Source organism: Cariama cristata, unplaced genomic scaffold (genome assembly GCF_000690535.1).
Source record: "Cariama cristata isolate BGI_N322 unplaced genomic scaffold, ASM69053v1 scaffold24011, whole genome shotgun sequence".
In the NCBI taxonomy this organism is placed as follows: domain Eukaryota; kingdom Metazoa; phylum Chordata; class Aves; order Cariamiformes; family Cariamidae; genus Cariama; species Cariama cristata.
This window is the reverse complement of record NW_009600163.1, coordinates 8,798-9,802: the sequence shown is the minus strand read 5'-3', so window position 1 is coordinate 9,802 and position 1,005 is coordinate 8,798. Positions and strand designations below refer to the sequence as shown.

At 62.0% G+C, this 1,005-nt stretch overlaps 1 protein-coding gene across 1 annotated transcript in view; it reads right to left on the bottom strand.

Annotated features, from left to right (window-relative positions):
• The window catches only part of HMHA1 (histocompatibility (minor) HA-1), a gene marked incomplete at its 5' end in the record, with an annotated part of 12,567 nt that overhangs the window by 3,031 nt on the left and 8,531 nt on the right, over window positions 1-1,005 (bottom strand). The window contains 1 exon segment of the mRNA XM_009709944.1: window positions 3-101. Coding sequence (XP_009708246.1) covers window positions 3-101 — 99 coding nt within the window.

Below are 1,005 nucleotides of genomic sequence, written 5' to 3'. Positions count from 1 at the left end.
CCTTTCCCGCTCTTGCCCTTGGCCTCGCCGCCCTGCAAGCTCTCCTTGGCCAGGCCCATCAGCTCGTTGTACATGCGGAAAGGCATAATGGGCTCCGGCAGCTGCAAGCAAGAGGGGGGAGATGGGTGCTGGGGGGCCGTGCCTCCCGGTCACGGAGCCTCACCGCCTCCCTGGGACCCGCACCTGTCCTGTGCTGCGGAGCGGAGGGAGCCTGGAGCCTTTCTACAGCAGGGAAACCTCCCCAAAGCTTGCGAAGCATGCTACCCCGAAGGGAAGGGTTATTTATCCATCTCCTGAAGCATCTAAATCCAGCCTCATCTGTCCTAGCCAACTGGCGCCTGTGAAGCTCAAGCAAAAAGCAGCGTTCGGTCAAGCCGCGGGAGCTCTCTGCAGGTCGCGTCCCTCCGGGTTGGGGTTAAGGGGTTCTCTTTTTCCCCGAGAAAAGCCCCGGCCCGGGGTGGGCACAGCAGCAGGTGCCCCGGGGGTCAGGAGGTGCTCAGGGAGGGGGCAGGAGTGGCGGATTGTTGTGGGGTGAGGGAGGCAGGATGCGACCGGCGCAGCCTGCAGCAAAGGTGAGGCTGCGGTCAGGTGGAAACTCTTGCTTTCGAGTTTGTATAAAGCAGCCAGAGCAGCACGCTAACTAATTTTTTTTTTTGGTATGTTTTCAGCGAGGCTCCGAGATCTGGGTTGGGGGCCAGGCTGCCTCCCGCCCCAGAGCAGGTTCCCTCCGCTCCAGCGCTTTACAGGGAGACTCTAAACCCATTTCTCTGGAGTGGCTCAAGGCTGGTTTCTTCCTCTCTTTCCACTCTCCTCCGGAGAAACCGTGGAAGCAATTCAGAGCCCTTCCCTCCTCACGTGCAGGGAGCCCAGGGACAACCCAGCCCCAGCGCCGAGCTAACGCAGGGGTCTGCCGGGTTACCCCAGCCCCCAAGGGCAGCACTGCAGGGTGGAGCGGCCAGGCTGCGGTGCGAAGGAGAAGCTGGGTCCTCCGCTTCTGCCTTGTGG